General features: G+C 43.7%; 6 protein-coding genes across 6 annotated transcripts; 5 read left to right on the top strand and 1 right to left on the bottom strand.

The window, feature by feature from the left end:
* The first annotated feature begins 94 nt into the window (after positions 1-94).
* Positions 95-1283, top strand: F5Y00DRAFT_237654 (uncharacterized protein). The gene has a single exon (XM_048007852.1). The coding sequence runs from the start codon at positions 216-218 to the stop codon at positions 1272-1274; it is 1059 nt and encodes a 352-aa protein (XP_047864739.1). The 5' UTR covers positions 95-215; the 3' UTR covers positions 1275-1283.
* A 3126-nt stretch (positions 1284-4409) lies between these two features.
* F5Y00DRAFT_81838 (uncharacterized protein) lies at positions 4410-4947 on the top strand. Its single transcript, XM_048014195.1, has one exon. The coding sequence runs from the start codon at positions 4567-4569 to the stop codon at positions 4876-4878; it is 312 nt and encodes a 103-aa protein (XP_047864738.1). The 5' UTR covers positions 4410-4566; the 3' UTR covers positions 4879-4947.
* Positions 4948-8424: 3477 nt separating this feature from the next.
* Positions 8425-9528, top strand: F5Y00DRAFT_237648 (serine hydrolase FSH). The gene has a single exon (XM_048007851.1). It carries the CDS (start codon positions 8552-8554, stop codon positions 9347-9349), a length of 798 nt encoding a protein of 265 aa, XP_047864737.1. The 5' UTR covers positions 8425-8551; the 3' UTR covers positions 9350-9528.
* Positions 9529-10518: 990 nt separating this feature from the next.
* Positions 10519-10839, top strand: F5Y00DRAFT_270009 (uncharacterized protein; the record flags this gene model as incomplete). The annotated part of the gene is made up of 1 exon (XM_048012538.1): positions 10519-10839. One exon carries the CDS (start codon positions 10519-10521, stop codon positions 10837-10839), a length of 321 nt encoding a protein of 106 aa, XP_047864736.1.
* Positions 10840-11142: 303 nt separating this feature from the next.
* Positions 11143-13506, bottom strand: F5Y00DRAFT_237647 (MFS general substrate transporter). Its single transcript, XM_048007850.1, has 7 exons — positions 13117-13506; positions 12994-13049; positions 12751-12941; positions 12479-12696; positions 11884-12421; positions 11645-11824; positions 11143-11587 (listed from the first exon to the last, which is right to left on the bottom strand). Exons 1-7 carry the CDS (start codon positions 13279-13281, stop codon positions 11244-11246), a joined length of 1692 nt encoding a protein of 563 aa, XP_047864735.1. The 5' UTR covers positions 13282-13506; the 3' UTR covers positions 11143-11243.
* Positions 13507-16606: 3100 nt separating this feature from the next.
* Positions 16607-17020, top strand: F5Y00DRAFT_262275 (uncharacterized protein; the record flags this gene model as incomplete). Its single annotated transcript, XM_048011354.1, has 1 exon — positions 16607-17020. The coding sequence occupies one exon, from the start codon at positions 16607-16609 to the stop codon at positions 17018-17020; it is 414 nt and encodes a 137-aa protein (XP_047864734.1).
* Between the last annotated feature and the right edge of the window lie 1766 nt (positions 17021-18786).

Here is an 18786-nt window from a genome sequence, read left to right as displayed (position 1 = left end):
GGGCACTTTAAATTGATTTACCTTAGTACATGCATGTACGTACCCGCCTTAGGGGGAAACATTACGTCAGCTGGAATGTCGGGTACTTCCGTACCTCATTAATCCTTGTCAATCCCCATTTGTTTGTAAATTGCCTCTAAACATCGAGGTCATTTTCAACTTGTTACAACATTCTATGCCCATCGCTCCTACTCACAGCAGCACTTCCTATCTATATGGACACACAGTTGGATGCGACTGATATACGATCTCAAGTACTCCAACATACTCTTGCAGAAGTAGCGTTGTCAAGAAGACAATCCGAGGCCGATAATACAAACGAGACATGCTGCGTCATCTGCCTCGATAGCATCACCGAGATCTGTGAGGCCCGGCCTTGCAGCCATAGGAACTTTGACTACCTTTGCCTCCTTAGTTGGCTAGAGCAACAGGCGAAATGCCCTCTTTGCAAGAGCAATGTCGATGAGGTCTGGTACGATTTCGAAAGCGATGGCCCTGATGCGAAAAGCAGGGTATACCTAGTTCCGCCTCCGAAGGCGTCATCAAAACAGCCCCAACAGCCGCATGCCCAAATCTACTCTCCGCGAAATTTGCTCCCGAGACCAAACCGTCGAAGATACGAAGAAGCGCCTCCGCGACGAGTAACTGTTGATGAGGCTATTCTCCGTCGGCAGGATGTCTATCGTAATCAACTCTACTCCCTACACGTCGGGTCGAATCAAAGATCGGGCTATCGAGATCTAACTCCACAGATGTTCGAATCCGATCCCGAGATGATATCAAGGGCGCGAACATGGCTCAGGAGGGAACTACAAGTCTTCGAATTCCTTCGAACTCCGCCCACCGCGCAATCCAGTGATGATGCGATGACGAGAAGACGTGCGAATAATGCCGAGTTTCTGCTTGAGTACATAATTGCTATCCTTAAGACTGTAGATATTCAGGGAAGTCAGGGGCAAGCGGAAGAAATGCTGAAAGATTTCCTTGGTCGCGATAATACGAAGTTGCTCCTCCACGAACTCAAGAACTTCCTACGCAGTCCCTGGTCGTTGGAGGCCTGGGATCGCAAAGTCCAGTATCCAACGGCGAGGAAACGACGAGTCGAGGAAGTGGATGTTGAAAGGAATAACCAAGTGAGCGACGTATCTCGGAGATTTGTAGCAGATGAAGGGCTGGACAGGCGGAAACGACGGACGGGTGATTCCTATCGTCCTTCATACTCAAGCCGGCGCCATAATAGGAGAGATAGCACGAACCAATATATACCAGATTAAACCCCCTTGCTATTGTTAACATCACTATTTGATACTCTGTGACCTTGTTGTATTCGAGTCCGGAATTAATAAGCTCGGCTTTTGTAATACGTCAGTGCGAGACTCTTGGATTTAGCCGTGCTTGAGTTTCTATAAGCATGTCAGAAAGTAGATCATTTCGCTAATATCCGAGGCCGGTGACTCAAGCCATGTTGAGGTAGTATAGCGCCGTCCGCTATACCTACCGACTTCCGAACTCCCTTGGTGTAAAATTAGTTTAATCCCCAAGATGTTCTAATCAGTCTCCAGCAGTATTCTTCATATTTGCTTAAACATTTTATGTGACAACTTTGTGTGTGTTGGATTAGGTGATAATCCCTCATCGGATTAGAGGATAATCCGTCCCGCACGAGTATATAGATGCGTCTCTCCCTCGAGACCGCATCTATCTCGATCTTAGAATTATGCGTCATTGAATAGAAGGTCTACCTTGCTGCATCGTGTCTATTTCTTTTACCCCCCTAAACCGTACGTACGTATCATATGGACTGGACCTTGTCTACCGACAGTGTGACTAGGCTATGTTGTGAATATAGTCCGTCGGCACTATTTCGCTTTCTTCTATTCTTCTTTTGGTTTTGGCTTAACAAAATAATTATTACTTGGACTCCGCTGTTTAGCTCAGCTTCATGGCCGGCCTTTTCCACGGGAATGTTAACTACTGAGTCTATACGTCTACCGTGGCCGGAACATGTTTTAGCCATGGGATAGTCACCAGTTATCAGATAGTGTAGGATATTGTGAATTGTTTCGTCTTTTTTTGGCTGTTGGTACATCCGCCTCCGTGCTATCCCTTTCCCCGCCTGCCCCTTTTGCCGATTCTATAACCTCCTCACTTTACTTTTCCTAGTGTGGTTCTTTGTCCCTTAAATATCCCGAATCGGCCTCCCGTTTTTGTTCTGGGCCCATTCTGTGCCCTCAGCATTGCTAATGCGTTAAGTAGTCGAAATTCGACCTCAAATAGAAAATATTAGCAAGTACTTCCATATATTAATATTCCAGTATCTTGCCTTATTCTAGGAACTATGCTCTTTCGCGGCTTCATTTTAATCATAGTTTGGAGGACCTTGGGGCTTGATTAAAGCGGCCAAACGGATTATCATTGGTGTTGGTGTCTAATTTGGCTTTATTATGCATATGCTATCCTAATCTCATCCACCTCCAAGCAAGCTAAAATTCAGGGAGTTTTCGGGTGTTGAAATCAATAGTTAACCATACTAATACTTTTCGGAATAATACACAAAAGATTTACTTTGGTAGCATTCCGAATCCCGAATTACTCGGATCTACGTTTCTATAGTTTCGGAAACCTTTTAAATTTACTTTATATGGATATATATGGATATATGAATTTATCGACATTGGCATTTTTTTAGGTTTTAGGGTATCATATTTTGGCATGGTGTGCATGCTGATTTTCGTAGGTAAAATCAAATATGTACCTAGGTAGTTATTATCATCATAGCATTGGTCGATAGATTTTAACCAATTTTGAAGAATTAATAATGACGACTCATTAAATTTTGTGATTGTAAAGTACCTAATTACAATTTCTTAAGAATTGATTAAAAAAAAAATTTAAATACGCGCTGATGCTTGGGTACCTATGTTGCTGTCTGTGAGGTAGGTTGCTAAAGTTACAAATGCTTCTAAATTCATAAGACACAATCACTAAATCAACACGGGCCAACCTCTGCAACTACGTAGCTACTTCCCAAGTAACACATATAGGAATCTTACGGCAAGTGCATCCCAGACTTAAATCGTATTTTGGCTTGCAGCTGCTAGGTGATCCACGTCGTTTGATTAGTGACGTGGCAAATACCGTTGCCCGCGGTTGTGGGCAGTCGTGGGATATTTGTGAGGCATCAAAGGCAGGCGCGAGATGATTCATAAGCATGTACGTATCGAAAAATAAGTTGGTATCTAGGTACCTAGGTATTTGATTTGATTTTACATGAAACTTAATCAGGTATTTAGGTACATGTAGATATTCGAGGTACATTAAAGCTTAGATGCATGAGGTAGAATCAAAATTTAAAAAAATATGCAGCCCTTTAGGGAAGGTTCGAATGTTGTCCGGGATGATTAAATTAGGTACCTAGGTACAAGTTGAATTAATTCCATTTCGGGATGTTGCAAGGATGTATGATTGGTCAGTTAATGCTACCCCACCTTTAAGGTTCGTACCTGCCTGATCACCATCCAGACCCACTAAAAGAGCCTCAAAATCAAGATCAAGATCAAAATCATCTATGTGTACCTAGGTACGTATCAAGAATCAAGAGGTACATGCGCACCTTCCCACGCAACTTTAGGAAATCAACAGATTAAAATGTTTGATCTGAATTGTAAAAAATGGTCAGTGCAGATCAGATTCTAATCAGATTCTGAGCAGACCGCCCGACCAAATAGTATATATTCGGGGGCCTCCCCCCTCCATTCTCGTTTCTTCCTCCCATCCTTTCTCTACCATTCTTCACTTGACAACACAAACTCATCACCAACCTTCTTAAACATTCAGCCTTTGCTAATGTTACCTTTCCACCTATCTTGGATACTTTGACCTTCTGCTACTACTCACCTATCTCTATTATCTCTAGGTTCGATATTGTTGTTAAATTCAACCCCGGACACCATCCTCCGGCGACCGATTGAGACTGCCCTTGGGAACCGTCGACGAGACCTTGGCCCGCCTCCCGACCCGCGAACCAGACACGATCCTCTGGCCCGACAAAGACTGCAGTTCCAACCGACGGGGAGCCAGCCGCCTTCCGACCCGCGCCAACCTGAACAGACACGATCCTCTGACCGAGAAGACTCCTCATGCCAAACGACGACGGGGCATGTGTGCGCCTTCGTTCCCTCGAGGGTTCTACGAACATCGGCTAGGGGACTAGCGCCGGCTGGCCTCTATGTCAGCACAACGGGCCATCCGTTGGTTGACAAGAGATTGAGCTTTGACCTACTCATGTCATATGCTTCGCTCTACTACACTCAGAATAAAATGGGGGGTTACCTTTAACGAGGTAGATGCAGGGGAACTCTGACGTAGTTCTTAAGTCTTGCTGAAGCCGAACCTCCCGACATTTTTTGTCTCTATTGAGACAGACATTGATATGATGTATGATATGATGTATGATATGATGTATGATAAGATGTATGATAAGTTGTATGATAAGTGTATGATAAGGTGTATGATAAGTTGTATGATAAGTTGTATGATAAGTTGTATGATAAGTTGTATGATAAGATGTATGATATGATGTATGATAAGATGTATGATAAGTTGTATGATAAGTGTATGATAAGGTGTATGATAAGTTGTATGATAAGTTGTATGATAAGTTGTATGATAAGTTGTATGATAAGATGTATGATAAGTTGTATGATAAGGTGTATGATAAGTTGTATGATAAGGTGTATGATAAGGTGTATGATAAGGTGTATGATAAGGTGTATGATAAGTTGTATGATAAGTTGTATGATAAGGTGTATGATAAGTTGTATGATAAGGTGTATGATAAGATGTATGATAAGATGTATGATAAGATGTATGATATGATGTAGTTATAATTAGATTACCTATGTTGTATGTAGCTACCTGTTATTAATTCTACAAGTGTGCAACTGGTCTTGTATTACTGGTGCATTACTAAATCTAAAAGGACTACGCGACCTCGTCTGTTTATATAACCAGCCTTGGGGCCTTGTTCCTTCCCTTGATGACTCGATTGTGACTACCTAAATGCCTGGCATGTGACTCACGACTGCAACCAGCTGCCCACAACTGTAGCCTATCTTGGTTACGTGGATCTCCCAGCAACAACAAGCATCTAAATATCACGGGCCAATTTCCAAATCTATCTACAATTGCGTGATCCTATAAGCTCCAGCACGCTTTCTCCGCATTCCATACGTACCTCTAAGCATCCTGACTAGATTTACGGACGATAAGCTCTCGGTCGTTAGGTATTATTATGTTCCCACCGCGTACAGAAGGCTTTCACAACGGTGTCGTCGAGGCTTGGTATAAAATGTATAAACTTAACGCATAAAAAGACTTCACGCCACACCCACTGTGGCAATCGTCCATTATATCATTTTGTGATATTAGGTACGAGACACATGGTCCCGTAGCTTAGATAGCAGCGCCACAAATGGATCTTGAATTGCGCTTTCCTGTGGGACAGACCGTTGGCGGCACAGGTGATAAGCTCTACTGGTTGTCGAGGTGCGAACAGAATGTTAACCTCCTAGGTACATCCGCAACTAAAGCCAACTGAAACCGTGAGGGTTATATCAAGTATATATACCTACTACTCGGCCCCGTTTAGGTACAGGGTTGACACCTACTATCCATAGGTCTGTTGCCCGGCGAGAAGACAATGGGCTCGAAAGTCTAGGCATATAGTAGCGATGCGGTGGCTGTATTCTGGAGATTATGAGCCTTGAGTTTGCAGATTTTACTGAAGTAGAGAGTGGCCAGCATTCATATGAGTAGGAATTTCTCTAGGATACGTCGCACGTGGACTGTGGTGTCGTGGGGTCGTGGGGTCGAAGATGTATCGCACTCTCGGCTAAGTTGGGACACGCCTTGCTCACTGGTATATATAACGCAGCGTCAGTCTCTAGCCGCCTTTCATCCATCCAAATAAATACTAAATTGGAACTGGTTGACTCTCGTCCCTATTCTTGGTGGTCAAGATTCGGAAATGCTCTCCTGTAATGGAGTGTGCCTGAGTCTTCTCGATCCTAAGAGACATACGCAAGTCTAGTGACTTAACACCCCTTCCCCCCTTTTCTCGCAGTCGTTGTTTTTCCATAGTAGGACAAACTTGTGGTCCGGACCTGTCAATAATACGCCCTCTCCCAGCCATTTTGTGGCATCGCCGAGCCGTGAATCCACCATGCCGCGGGCCGGAGTAACAATTGAGATGTTAAATCCGGGAAGGCGTGGTTGAGAGGCGAATGGTGGAATTGTAGAATTGGAACGACTGTAGCACTACCACACCTGAATTTGAGCAAGCCAATCGTGGTGGGAAGACATCTTGTTAGAGAGAGCCCTTGATGCATGTCATACGTAGAACGAATGTTAGAAGTAATAGCTTCGCTGCTGTATACCTAGTAGCCGTGTAGTAGTATGAATGTATTAACGCTTAACCTTTTACCCTCTTACGAGGGCGCTGCGCTCCCCTTATACTCTGACACATATCCTTTATAGTTTGGTATTCATACCACAACTTGATCGTTGCAACTTGCATGTATACAAAAGGTTAGAGCAGAGAGATCATCAAAACAATACTTCACGATATACCCCTTTCCAAACTTTAGGTCTTTTATAAGGCGTAATAACAGATTATCTTATAGTATAGATAGAGCCGCTAATATAAGAATTGAATAAGACTATGATAGTGTGAAGGCATTGGGAAAGACTCAGTGGGAACAGCGCTATATAAGTTGTATGGGTAACCCAATCAACTGACTAGGCTTTATAGGAGAGGTGAGAAGTCCAATAGCATACTTGATGATAATCTATTGGCTACTCATTTCAACAATATTCATCAACTACTCTCCTGAAACGTAACTGATTTTGTTTATTAGTTGTTTAAAACCAAGATGTTATAGTAAAACCATATAATTTCATGGTTGCTGATTCTGTACAACTTTCCTTCCGAAACAAAGTTGTTGATACGACGACTATTTGAATTCGATATGGCTTCTTTATTTTTTTTATCATCTTCACTAATCATCGCGAGATACTCATCAAAAAGTAGCATATACTGTAGTCTATTCAATCGCCATAACCCCCGTCACCAATTTCAATAGTTCTTTCTATACTACAACGTACATACTCCAAGATGTGCCGCTGCGACATGACCCAGATAGAATGTCCGATGTGCAAGCACATAGAACATTACTACCGAAACTATGATCCCTGCGACAATCAGTTGGCGGGTACTAGGTTTTGCCCAAAGTTGAAAGTCAATTTTTTAGGAGTAAGGACCGTGGATTGTGATAAATGCGTGGTACTTTGGGACCTCTTCACGAACGTAGACGAGAAGTATCAGACTGAAGCAGGTGTGGAAACCGAGGAAGAAATGAACGAGGCACAAATGCGGTGGGAATCGCAGCAGAAGCGTGAGCAAGAGAAAGGGGACCATGATCAGCAGAAACCAAAATGAGTAGAGTAACCGAACGAATAAGTCTAAGTGGATGAAGCAAAGGCTTGGACTTGCAAAAACCTGAACCTCATTTCGATGGTTCTACCGTAGTTTAACTGTAAGTAACATATTGTCCAGATTTAATTAAATAATCATAATCAAGTTTAGTAGCTAAATATGCGATATCCTTACTATATATATGTATGCTCATATCAAAGTACAATGAAAATGTTTCCCCCCTTGAGTAAATATAGATTCGCCTATGAACAAGTTCATTTATTCAAAATGCCCATCGCGCACCACAAAGTCTTTTATCCTAAATTGCCAAATTCTTAGGCTTATATTAACCCGTAGTTCAACTATAATGTTTATTAGGACACTATGCTGGGAAAAGGGGAAATATTTGTCCAAATTAGGTCAGGGAGAGTGAACCAGTCCATTCTAACTCTTAATCATCTCTGGAGGGGGAGAGATCCGTAACTATATATGGAACGGTGTAATAGAGTTGACACAAGCCATAAAAAGATATAATGAATCATTACCCTTGACCTTTATTGAAATTGTCTTCGAGTTAGTCTTAAGGACTTCAGATTGAAGTTTGGAGTTAACTTATTGTTATCTGATATAAAGATCTGATATAGAGACGAAGTAAAAGTGTGGCCTCGAACCCAATCAGCTGAAATTATGCTGCTTATTTAAGAGACTGCGACCAATTAAGAATTAATGCGGCACAGCACCCTGCACTGCATTATCGGAGTGTGAGCTGACACAGCTTACTAACCTAATATTGGCGAAGTCCGAAACAATCATCAAATTCCTGCGTCTTAATTGGTTAATAGGAACTTTTTTGGTGAGGAATCCTGATCCCTTTGCCCCCTTTTGCTTACGATCCGCCATAGGCGCGGATACGGAGTTTTTTTTTAATAACACTATCTACCATCCACCATCCACCATCTACTATCATCCCTCTTGCCTTTGCTTAACCACACTTTTAAAATAACCCCTCCCTCCCGCATAGACCATCTTCTTTCGCAAAATAGACCCCGGCCAACGTTACTCGGCAAATTAACTATCATGGCCACCAAGCGTGAAGATGCTACCTTACATCTACCGCGCATCCTCTGTTTGCATGGCGGTGGAACTAATGCCCGTATATTTAGGGCTCAATGTCGGGTAGTGTCACGGACGCTAGAGCCGTATTTCCGCATGGTTTATGCCGAGGCGCCTTATGAATCTGGCGCCGGCCCGGACGTGCTTTCGGTCTATGCGGAGCACGGTCCATTCAAAAGGTGGCTCCGCTGGCTTCCCGAGCATCCGGAATTAGAAGATGGCGGTGCAATTGTAGACATCAACGCCTCTTTAAAAGACGCTATGGATGCCGACGACAGCACCGGTGCCACCGGCCCCTGGGTCGGGCTTCTCGGATTTAGCCAAGGTGCTAAGATTGCCGCAAGCATATTATATCGACAGCAGATCCGATCCGAGAAGCTGGGGCCGGCGCAGGCTGGCTCAGACTGGAAGTTTGCCGTGCTTATGGCCGGACGGGCGCCCATAGTGAACCTAGACCCCGAAGTATTCACGTCATCGATGTTAAGCCGGGCATCACAGGTCGGCCTTACAGGGGCGCCAGACCTAATGGAAATGATGAGCGGGAACCACGTCTTAAAGCTTCCGACCATCCACGTTCACGGACTCAACGACCCGGGTTTGAACCTGCATCGCGAATTGCTCGAAGAGTACTGCGATCCAGGGACTGCTAGATTGATTGAGTGGGATGGCGCGCACAGGGTGCCACTCAAGGGGACTGATGTGCAGCCGTTAGTAGATCAGATTTTAGACGTTGCAAGAAAGGAGGGTGCGTTGAAACGTTGATAGATCTCCCCATCACCATTCTAAGTACGATACAAGGGGCGACCATAAAAAATCTTAATGTTGGACTAAAGATTGCCCAAATTTGCGAGAAATATTTTTTTTGCTCCTTTTACGACAAAAGTTCGGTTTTACGCATATTTAGAGATTTCTTTGTTAAATATATTTTATATCTTTCCGAATAGTCGCTCTCGGTTTCGTATAGAAAGTATTTTCTTTTCCATCCATAGATGTCTGGCTGTATAGTAGCCATCTAGCACGTGGTAAGGCCATATCTTATATTTTATTTACCCCGAGGTTCTTAAACTCTGGCTATTTTGGCAGCCTAAAGGAGCGTCTTCTCGTAATTCCCTACTTTACTTGATTTAAATAAAGATGAATATCATCCGAATATTGGCATTGCCACCAAAGTGCCCAGACTCAGATATACCAACGCCAACAGTCAGGGGACGTCAGATATGACACATAAAGCAAGTATAAATACATGTGCCCTGCTACTGTACACCAAATGATTCCTGTGTGCGCAATGACTGCAGGTCTTCCTTCCAAGGCATGTACTTACATGACAATGATTATAGGTAACTATTCCCCTGAGACATTGCCGACTAAGAAAGACCTCATCCAATACAAGCTGAAGTATTCACTTCCAGGGATCTAGTAGGTGACTCAGCTGGGTAGACATGTCGGATGAAGAATGCATCGTAATTGAGTGCTGGGAGTTTGCCTCTATCCTCACGTTTTGTAGACCTAGAAGTTAAATGATGTTGGCGTATGCCAGGGTGGCTACAGGGGTCTATACGAGTATATAAGAGGCGCGAAGCGCCCTCGTCAGAGGTTAGAAAGCCAGGCGTTACGAAGTTCAATACAATTACTACTTGGTCTACCTGCCCTCGACATTCACTCTATGCATGATTCACCTCACTAGGGCATCTAATCCTGACATTTGGTTCCACTGCGTGACAATATCTACACTCAGCCAAGATTCATATTTGCTAATGTTGTGCGCTGTATATTATGGAGATTTTATTATATAAACGTGTCTAGATCCAAAACTCTTCTGCCTTTATTTCTCCCTTAAAGCCACGAAAAATACTACCTCGTATACCACTAGCTACCTTCACCCTTTACTTTTTATCAACAACAAAACTTTCCTACTAGAAAAACCAGCCAAGATGAATTTCTCAGGCGTGCCCAAGGCCATCAAGGACATATTAGACCTCAATGTCGTCCTAGATGAAACCCAAGAACTTGAAACCATTGTCAATAATATCATTGACAAGGACCCGACCGGTATTTTGTCTTCCTCGAAAAGACAAGACCTGATCAACAAAATACAATGGGCCTTAGATGTCCGTCAGAAACTCGAGGAGGCTCGGAATTTCAGAGTCTTTCGGGGCAGTTACGAACAAGAAAGAATCAAAGCTGGCATCAACACGCTAAAGGTGACGGAGAAGAAGATGCAGGACAGGATCAGAAAAAGCGACCGGCAGTAAGAACTTCTATAATCCGACTAGGATCAGGACCAGGGCCTAGTGGGAGAAGGACGGGAGTTCTTTTGGGCGAAATAAATGGAGTTGGAGACGTTGATACATTGCGCGCCTAACTCGCCTAGCCAGAAAAATTCCATCGTTTTTCTGTTGATTATTTTGCCTTGATTTATTATCCCCTGGCCACTACGGTCTTATACCGCAATACGGAAGAGGGTATCATGCTTGCCTGATATCCTCGACTAGCAGTATTACTAAATATATTTCCATTTTCAAGCATTTAATTATGAAAAGGGTCGGCTTATTATGGTGATAACGTGATACATTAGTAGGCTGATCTATGTGCTCCGAATCCACTGGGATTATCATATTTCCTATCGAGATACTATATATCGGAACATTCTATGGCCTTAATGCGCAAATCGGAAATCCAAGCGCTTATTCCCCTCGTCGGTCGTCGTCGATAGATACTCTAGTTTCTCCTCCGCAGTCATCGCATTCCATTTTTTATCCCTGTACCTATTCCTAAGGACGTAGTATACCTTAGTGAGGCAATATATGCCAATGTTTCCAGCAAGAATAGCTATGAGTTGTCGATTACCCCGACGGTAGAGTGGTGCGTCGTCTGCCCGATAGATATTGGATGCTATGATGCCACCGGCCTGGCAGAACATATTGTAGCACGCAGCCGAGACTGTACGAGATCGTACGGTGTTGGAATTCCGGGAGTTCCAGGCGACTTGGATAGCATGGGCTAATAATCGATTGTTAGTAAATTTCAAGAATACAGGGTAGGGGGTCGGGGACGTACCATTAGGGTATGCTAGCAAGAGAGTTGTCACAGTCCAGATGACCCATCTACTGGCGCTCGCGGTATCGGCCACATTAAGATATATCAAGAAAGGCAAGATCCAGAATTGCCCAATTACTGAAACGAATGTGAGTTCCCCAAATATTTCGGCTGCGTATACATTTGCGAGCATCGTGAATACTAGATCATGCAGTTAGCGGATTTATATCATTATACAGGGCGTACTTGAATTTTCTTACTATGGATTACTGTATTTGGAATAGATAACAGATTGGACGTAAACGTGTCGAACTTCATCTCCCGGAGTGAGAGTGTTAAGTACTGCTGCTCCGGGACGGCAGGGATCTGGAAGGTAAGCCCGATGATGTACAGCGGCCAAAGATCGAAATCCTGGAGACACTTCCATAGTAGCTTCGGAGTTATAGGCTCGCGATTATGCATGCCGCTCTTACTCGGGTCTTCTCGAAGCACTCGATTGACGATGATAGTCTCTTCCCGAGGTGTAAACCAACCGTTTTTTCCTCGAAACCAGCTAGCCGTCTGACAGGGACCGGCCGGCATCAGGACGAATGAGAACAGCCCGACGATAAGGGTTATTATGGCCTCTAGTAGGAATAACCAGCGCCAGCCAGAGTACCCAAGAACTCCTCTCATCTTGAGAAGACCGGCGCCGATGAGAGCCGAGAGGATGTCGGCAACACTCATCATAGTCCAGAAGAACCCAAGGCGGATGGTTAGCTCGTGGTGTTTATAAAAGTATGAAAGGTATAGGATAACCTAGATCCAAACGGTCAGCATTAACTTAGTTGAAGGTTTTAGACACTGATTTCTTACATCGGGTATAAATCCTCCCTGAATTATTCCTATTAGAGCACGCGTTGCCAAAAACGAACTCCGATCCGAAAGCCAGAATTGGCCCCCAGCCACGATAGACCACAGAACCATTTGACTTGGAATCCATCGATCAGGGCCCATCCACTTAGACACAAGCTGGGAGGGTAGTTCCGCAATCAAGAATGACAACTTGAACACGCTGTTCCCGAGATTGTAGTCTAATAACTTGTCAGCGCTACGGATATGAGTGTCACCTTACAGCCCAGACTCACCGTTCGTGGACAAATGAAGATCATTGAGAAAGTTGTCCGTCAGAGCTTGTGATATGTTCGCTCTGTCCAACTCGAGCGCCATGAACATCACGCAGGCCCAGATCATAATTCTCCAGTCTATTTTCCGGACGACGGCATATTCCTCCGCCCATGTCCACCGCGCTTTCGGATCGAAACGATGTACGTTTTCCCTATTGCCGAATGAGATTCTACCAAGTTTCACAAAGCATGTGTGTGACATACCAGTCATCGCGGGGTTGGTATTTCTCCACCGTCTGAGGATCGTCGAATACACTGGGCTGTACGAATATATCCGTCAGTCATTTCCGTAGGCGCCTCCCATTATTTGGTGTGTGAACTTATTACCTGTGTCGCGATCGCGTTAATGTCGAAGTCTTTGGTACGTTGGAACCAAAAGCGCTTCTCTTGCTTCGGTACTCCCAATGGCGGTATGCCGTCACTATCGAGTGAGATAGTTGACTCGCTAGGCGTCTTCTTGTCGCCAATATTTTGGACGAGAACGGTGGCCATCTCAGCGCAGCGTTCGCTTGGGCAGGTGACTTTGGTCGGTCTTATCAAAGCAGTCCCAGGACCTTGGGACTGAAGCCTTATATACGCCTAGCATGGGGCTGGGAGGGGGGTACCACGACGTTGGTGGAATGGTATCATTGATAGTGATAATTAGCTATAACTATACTACCACCAGCCAGGGATCTGGCTCAGGGTCCCCGGGCGTGGGGTGTGCTGGGTCTGGACCCGGACATTACTTTTTTCAAAGATCTCCAGCATGCTCAAATATCTAGGTAAAGACTTATTATAGCATGGCTAAATGACGACTGTGGTATGATAGTTGATACATATGCACCAGCTTGGTCTAGCATAAGTCTTCTCGCTTCCGAAACAAGTTTTTCGACGGCAAAAACGTAAACGAGACTTATAATATGTGCTTCCTTATCTAGGATGTTGCCCCTCCTCACATGCGAGATGATGATATTCTGTATGCAGTGATGGTCATTGCAGAATGCTTTAATATTACGGAGATAGCTCGCCATATCCGATACCACGATCTCCAATGAAGCTATTGTATTTGAATCCTGCAGGTACAAATAGGTGGTTCAGCTAGGGGCGTCACATAGCTGCTACATACAAATTCATCTTTATCTGCGTATAAGTCGTCAACCACCAGGATTTGAAGCTCAAAACGCCAAGATATTTATCGACTAAGTACTTTGTCATATCAAATTGCAATAGAAACACTACTTAAACAGAAGGAGTAAATACTTGGAAAAGAGATAATTCCGGGAAACCATGTACAGCGTGCTCTTCTAAGGTTGATGATGACAATTGGAGATGGAATGTCGCGATGTGTCGCCATCGGGTCTTTTTCCGATTATCAGTTATTGCTCAACTCTGATTGGCTCTAATATCATGGGAGCTGGCATGTACTCGTCCCAGCACTGAGAGGAACTCGATAACTTACCATCTTAGCACAATATTTCCGATAATAATGTCAAATCCAGTATTAAGTGCCGCATCCATTAAGGTAGTCCACACTTGTTCATTCTGAAGCGTCGACAAGGTACAGGATCAGTCATGGTTTAGACCCACAACTATTCCAATACCATCAAAAGCTTCACTTCTTAATCACGAACTAGGCAGTTACTCTTTAATACATTAGCGAACACAAACCTTTATTTATTACAGGCACCGAAAATGGCAATCGTCCTGGATTCGGGCACAATGGTCTAATTTGGGTGAAAACAAAAGAAAGCCTTGGACTCTAGTAGGGGTTTAATAACAGTCCAGCCCATTTCCGCCATTCCATTAGGACTGCCACAAGGTGGAGCCAAACAACATGGAAACAACTTCGTAGTTCCGCAAGGAACTCTAACATATCTAGCGAGCCCACGGCTCGTGTATACGTACATGCTCTTTGTTCTAGATGCCTCATCTAGAATCCTGACAAGGACACCAGTTATTTTTGGAGAAATCTGGCGATTTTAGACAGTTAAAGCGACGACCTAAAATATAATCAAAACTACTCAGCCAGTCTATCTTAACCCGCTCCGATAGCCAAGCCTTCTAGGTATCAGATTTTCTCTGAGCCGTGGTGATGATATGAGAACTTCCAGTCAGACCCAACTTTAAAGATTTCGACATGCTACCTGCTAACAGGTACCGAGGTAGAAGAAGTTAGATACTTCAGCTCTTTATATATCAACGTAATCTAGACTCGATATGTTTTTAGCTTAACCACGCCAACGCACCACACCATATCCAAACATATCTCGAAGGGTCCAGACATCCACGGCATAGGGTTGAGAGGCAAAGTCCGATGTGTTTTGGGTTTTTATGTGTACCTAAAGGAGTAACTCGCCCGATAAATGTGGTCAAATATAAGACAGCCTTCCTAAGGTTTGCGGAAACGAACTCTTGATATATAGCTTTATCTAAACTCCAAGGTTCCCTAAAAATATAGCTCAGTTGGACAGGAACAAGCTAATTCAATAATTATATCTGTACTTGACATAAAATTCTAGTGCTGGTAGAAGACCAATTTATCTCACCAAATACAACGCGATGCGAGCAAGGAGCAGGGAATAGCCAGTTGCTGGTAAAAGGTACCCTCCTTAAATGCTAGATGGTAACCCCTTTATTAGGTAAGCATCTAAACAGAGTGCCTGGAAACCAAGCATAAGGCTTGGTTTACTATGATGATGATATTAAACCAGGTGCTGAAGTAAATCTATGCAAATAATAGCCCCGTAGTATAAGTATATTGAACGGGATACTGGAATTTTAAATACTACTACCAAACATTTATCGCCCTCCTTACGTTAAAAAGGAAAATATTCACTTCTCTAGATCGTGCACAAGGCCAGTTGGGAGGTTGCTAGGCGAGAGGGTGACGACCCGGCGTTGCCCAGGCAGCAGGTCGGAATAACTAAGGGTGGGGGAAACGTCTGAAAGAACAGAAGGTTATAATATGTAATAACTGCAAATCATTTCGGAGCTGACGTGCGAGACCCCCAGCTTGTACCTCGTGTCTTGCTGTGCGTAGGTTAGAGGGAGTTGATCGCCCCTCGAGGATATCTACCGGGATGACAAACACCGCGGTGTTTGGGATGGGTTCCGAAAGGCCTAGCGAACTGGCCGGCCCGATCTCCGGATGTGAGTGCTCCCTCCCTTCGGCTTCTGGAGATAATCTTTTTGCTATTTTGTTAAACCTTTAGCTTCTAAGTTTTAATAACACAGTCGCGATTGAGGCAGGCGAAGGCGTAGCAAGACCCGTGTGCGGGCAAGCAAGCATGGGTTCGACACGAGGTACATGCTAGGTTGCAGCAATCAATTTTGGACATTTGGCTCAGTGGTAAGTGGCCAAGCTGCAAATCAACTTTCCAGAGGCAACCAATTTTTTAAAGTCAACAGTTCAAACTGGAGTCGAAACCCCCTTTTTTGGTTTTAAAGAAAAAAGCAAGAAGTTTCGAACCACACAACAACGTCAACAACCATCATCCATACTATTTTTCGGCATCTAATAAAGCTAGGTCTTCAATGGAAGCGTGACTTAAATTTTCATCCCATAGCATAACCAGTTACATAACTACCTACTTAGGTACGTGAGGTATGCAACTAACTCAAGCAATGAGTAAAGGGCCGAGTCACATACCTATCGTTTTGATAGTCATGAGTCAGCATTGTAAAGTAATATATATTTAAACACGCCCGCGCTGGCTATCTCTCTCCCCCTATCAATATCCACTTTCTATCTACGCAAAGTACTTTTTCACTCATAACTTACGCATAAGTACGGCAAACGAAAACAACCCCAACTTCGGCCTAGGAAATTCCCACCATGAGCGAAATTCCCACCATAGACAAAATTCAGAGACTACCTAAGTTCGATATTTTAGGCGTTACTCGTCTCGATGAGTTCGTCGAGGCGATTTCGAAACTTCACTCCGACTTTCGCGATGCCGACAGAAGCGATGCCTCCAGAAGCGATCCCTACAGAATAGATCCCTTCACTACCGCGGAAGAAAATGCTCTTGAAATACATCTTAAAGATATTGTAGAAGCGCACGATTCTCTTACGGATGCCATGGTCAAGGAAGATAGGAAGTCTCAAAAAGAGAAAGAGGACAATGTCAACCGCACTAATAGGAGAAAGATCCGTTCGGCACTAGCCAAGTTGAAAAACACCCAGAGGAATTTGAAGGTTCTCAGGGAATGGAACCTCGATACGAAAGCTACCTACCTATCACAGTAGGGATCGCAGGATTTAATAACGGGAAGGAAGTGGCCGTTATTCATGGGAACCCCCACGTATCTGCAAGCATCGAAAGTTTGACAGCTAAGAAACAGCCATTAGAATATTTACAGGTTCCGTATTTGCATTTATATTCAACTTCTCAAAATCGGATGAACTCACGTGACGGGAATTAATGGATATATTGCTAACAGTACTTAGCTCCAGTAGGTAATTGATATATGCTTCCACGTTATCACGTAGGCAGCATAACAAGGATCTATTACAGAGATACATCGATATCCGAGTCGAGAGTGCCACTACGGGACGTCCAGATTTTCCCCTAGATTCACCAGAACGAAATTCGGATAACCTGAACCGTTTGTAATTTGGTACCGAATTGCACGAAGATGCGGTAGTTAGCATTAATATGTAATGATTTATATGTTTATTTAGCATATAATGAATTACTTAAGCTGCGAATGTCTGAAAACTACCTCTGAGGTATGTCTAGTTGGTGTGCTTCTCAAGGACTATTTGAAAAAAGGGGGGCGTGGGTGTTGGGATATCATTACGTAAGACTAATCACGTGTTACCACGTGATTAGTCTACGCACAAAACACTGCATCATTTTAGGTAGCCCACACTTACGTAACTTACCATCTTCAATAACAACAGTAACATTCGTGATAGCCTCATTTCGTATTTCGTTTCCTCTCTCCTTTCTCCTTTTGTGTCGTCTCCTTATTTACTTTCTATTTCCTTATCTACACCTTGTCACCCCAACAGTGAGAGAACCAAAAAAAAGAAAAAGACCTCCCCTCCCGTAACCTTTCCAGACTATGGGTCTGGAACACCTTATTCGCTTTATCGGTTAAGATATTGTCGTAGACCTTACTTTATTGAATGCACAACGGCCAGATGACGGAAGAATGTAAACTTGGTATTTCAGCACTTGTAGCACAATGGTACCGCACTAGTTTCGTGGTGAATAAGTTATGATAAAGGCATTTATTCAGTCCTGTAATACAATCATTATCTACCTTAGGTATTTTGTAACATAGGTATTGTGCTTCGCGTCGTCTTTGTGTTACGGTGATGTGGCGTTTAGCTACCCAAGGTACGATATATAATAGAATCCTGGCCGGATGTCCTCCTACAAACCATCACAATTTCCTAAACAACAATAGTAGCACATTGCAACCCTTATCTTGGCCATCTTTTACAGAAATATATTCAAGCCTCGCACAACGCCAATCCCCACCATCCTTCACCATGTCGACTCATATTTCAATTCCATATTTCGAGATTGAGTACGCCCGGGACATCGACAGGGTTCTGAAGCACCTCTTGCGAGTCGAAACCAGTCTTTCCCGGCGCACCATGGAGGCCCTTATGGACGTTGAAGAGGAGAATTATATCGATAACGATATCCGCGACGCCAAAATCGCATTGACTCTACTTCTGGGTGTAAAGGGGGAGTTTAAGGACGATGCCATCGCATTCGGCAAGATCGAGACATCGATCCACAAGCTACGGTGCATCCAAAGAGATCTGCTAAATATTAAAGTCAGGAATTCCAGACTGAGGCGGGCTTCGAAGTAATGTGAATTGTCGCGATAATTTAGATGGCTTACCAGAAGGAAGTTTGTTTGTATGAATCTTCAGTGGTCAGTGCCGGTGCCTTGGGAACCAAAGGATGCGTTGATATTATTCACCTTTCTAGATAAATAGCTTGATCATCAATACATTACATCTTAACAAACTCATTTCGATATTCTCAGTAC

Source organism: Daldinia vernicosa (genome assembly GCF_022497035.1).
Source record: "Daldinia vernicosa strain CBS 139.73 unplaced genomic scaffold F5Y00scaffold_24, whole genome shotgun sequence".
In the NCBI taxonomy this organism is placed as follows: Eukaryota; Fungi; Ascomycota; class Sordariomycetes; order Xylariales; family Hypoxylaceae; genus Daldinia; species Daldinia vernicosa.
Note: the sequence above shows the minus strand (reverse complement) of the source record. Positions and strands in the feature narration are given on the sequence as shown.

Coding starts and splice junctions, on each gene's coding strand:
- F5Y00DRAFT_237654 (XM_048007852.1), top strand. CDS start 216: ATGGACACACAGTTGGATGCGACTGATATACGATCTCAAGTACTCCAA.
- F5Y00DRAFT_81838 (XM_048014195.1), top strand. CDS start 4,567: ATGTATGATATGATGTATGATAAGATGTATGATAAGTTGTATGATAAG.
- F5Y00DRAFT_237648 (XM_048007851.1), top strand. CDS start 8,552: ATGGCCACCAAGCGTGAAGATGCTACCTTACATCTACCGCGCATCCTC.
- F5Y00DRAFT_237647 (XM_048007850.1), bottom strand. CDS start 13,281: ATGGCCACCGTTCTCGTCCAAAATATTGGCGACAAGAAGACGCCTAGC. Junction 13,050..13,116: donor TTAACGCGATCGCGACACAG/GTAATAAGTTCA, acceptor ATATTCGTACAG/CCCAGTGTATTCGACGATCC. Junction 12,697..12,750: donor TCTTCATTTGTCCACGAACG/GTGAGTCTGGGC, acceptor ACAAGTTATTAG/ACTACAATCTCGGGAACAGC.